Below are 356 nucleotides of genomic sequence, written 5' to 3'. Positions count from 1 at the left end.
CGGCCGTAGAAAATCACATGCTTGTTATAGTGTCCAGGCAGAGGTCACATGGTCTCTGTTACCAGGGGCATTGTGGAGTTTGGATGTCATTAAAGACTGCAGTGAGCCCGTGACGGGTAGATTTGTATTGAGATAAGAGGAGCAGGAATCGATCTCATTTCCCATATTGATCTTTAGATAATGAGACTGACCGACCCCGGGAGCTTCCTGAAATCATTCAACATGAGTGCCGTGTGGGAGGTTCTATACAGCACGGCGTCCCTCCAATAGGAAGCACCCCCCCACGGCAGTTTTTGCTTTAAATATTAGAGTACCCGACCAGCCCCCGTGTGATCATCTGGGGGGGGGGGGACCTC

The 356-nt window shown here is 50.8% G+C and overlaps 1 protein-coding gene across 1 annotated transcript in view; it reads right to left on the bottom strand.

The window, feature by feature from the left end:
- LOC108800586 (semaphorin-3B-like) overlaps positions 1 to 356 on the bottom strand; it is a 21,247-nt gene that overhangs the window by 16,817 nt on the left and 4,074 nt on the right. The window contains 1 exon segment of the mRNA XM_018572567.1: positions 63 to 207. Within this exon segment, the coding sequence (XP_018428069.1) occupies positions 63 to 207 (145 nt within the window).

This window comes from Nanorana parkeri, unplaced genomic scaffold (assembly GCF_000935625.1).
Source record: "Nanorana parkeri isolate BGI_ZX_2015 unplaced genomic scaffold, ASM93562v1 scaffold2073, whole genome shotgun sequence".
NCBI classification, from domain to species: Eukaryota; Metazoa; Chordata; class Amphibia; order Anura; family Dicroglossidae; genus Nanorana; species Nanorana parkeri.
This window is presented reverse-complemented; position numbering and strand designations above follow the sequence as displayed.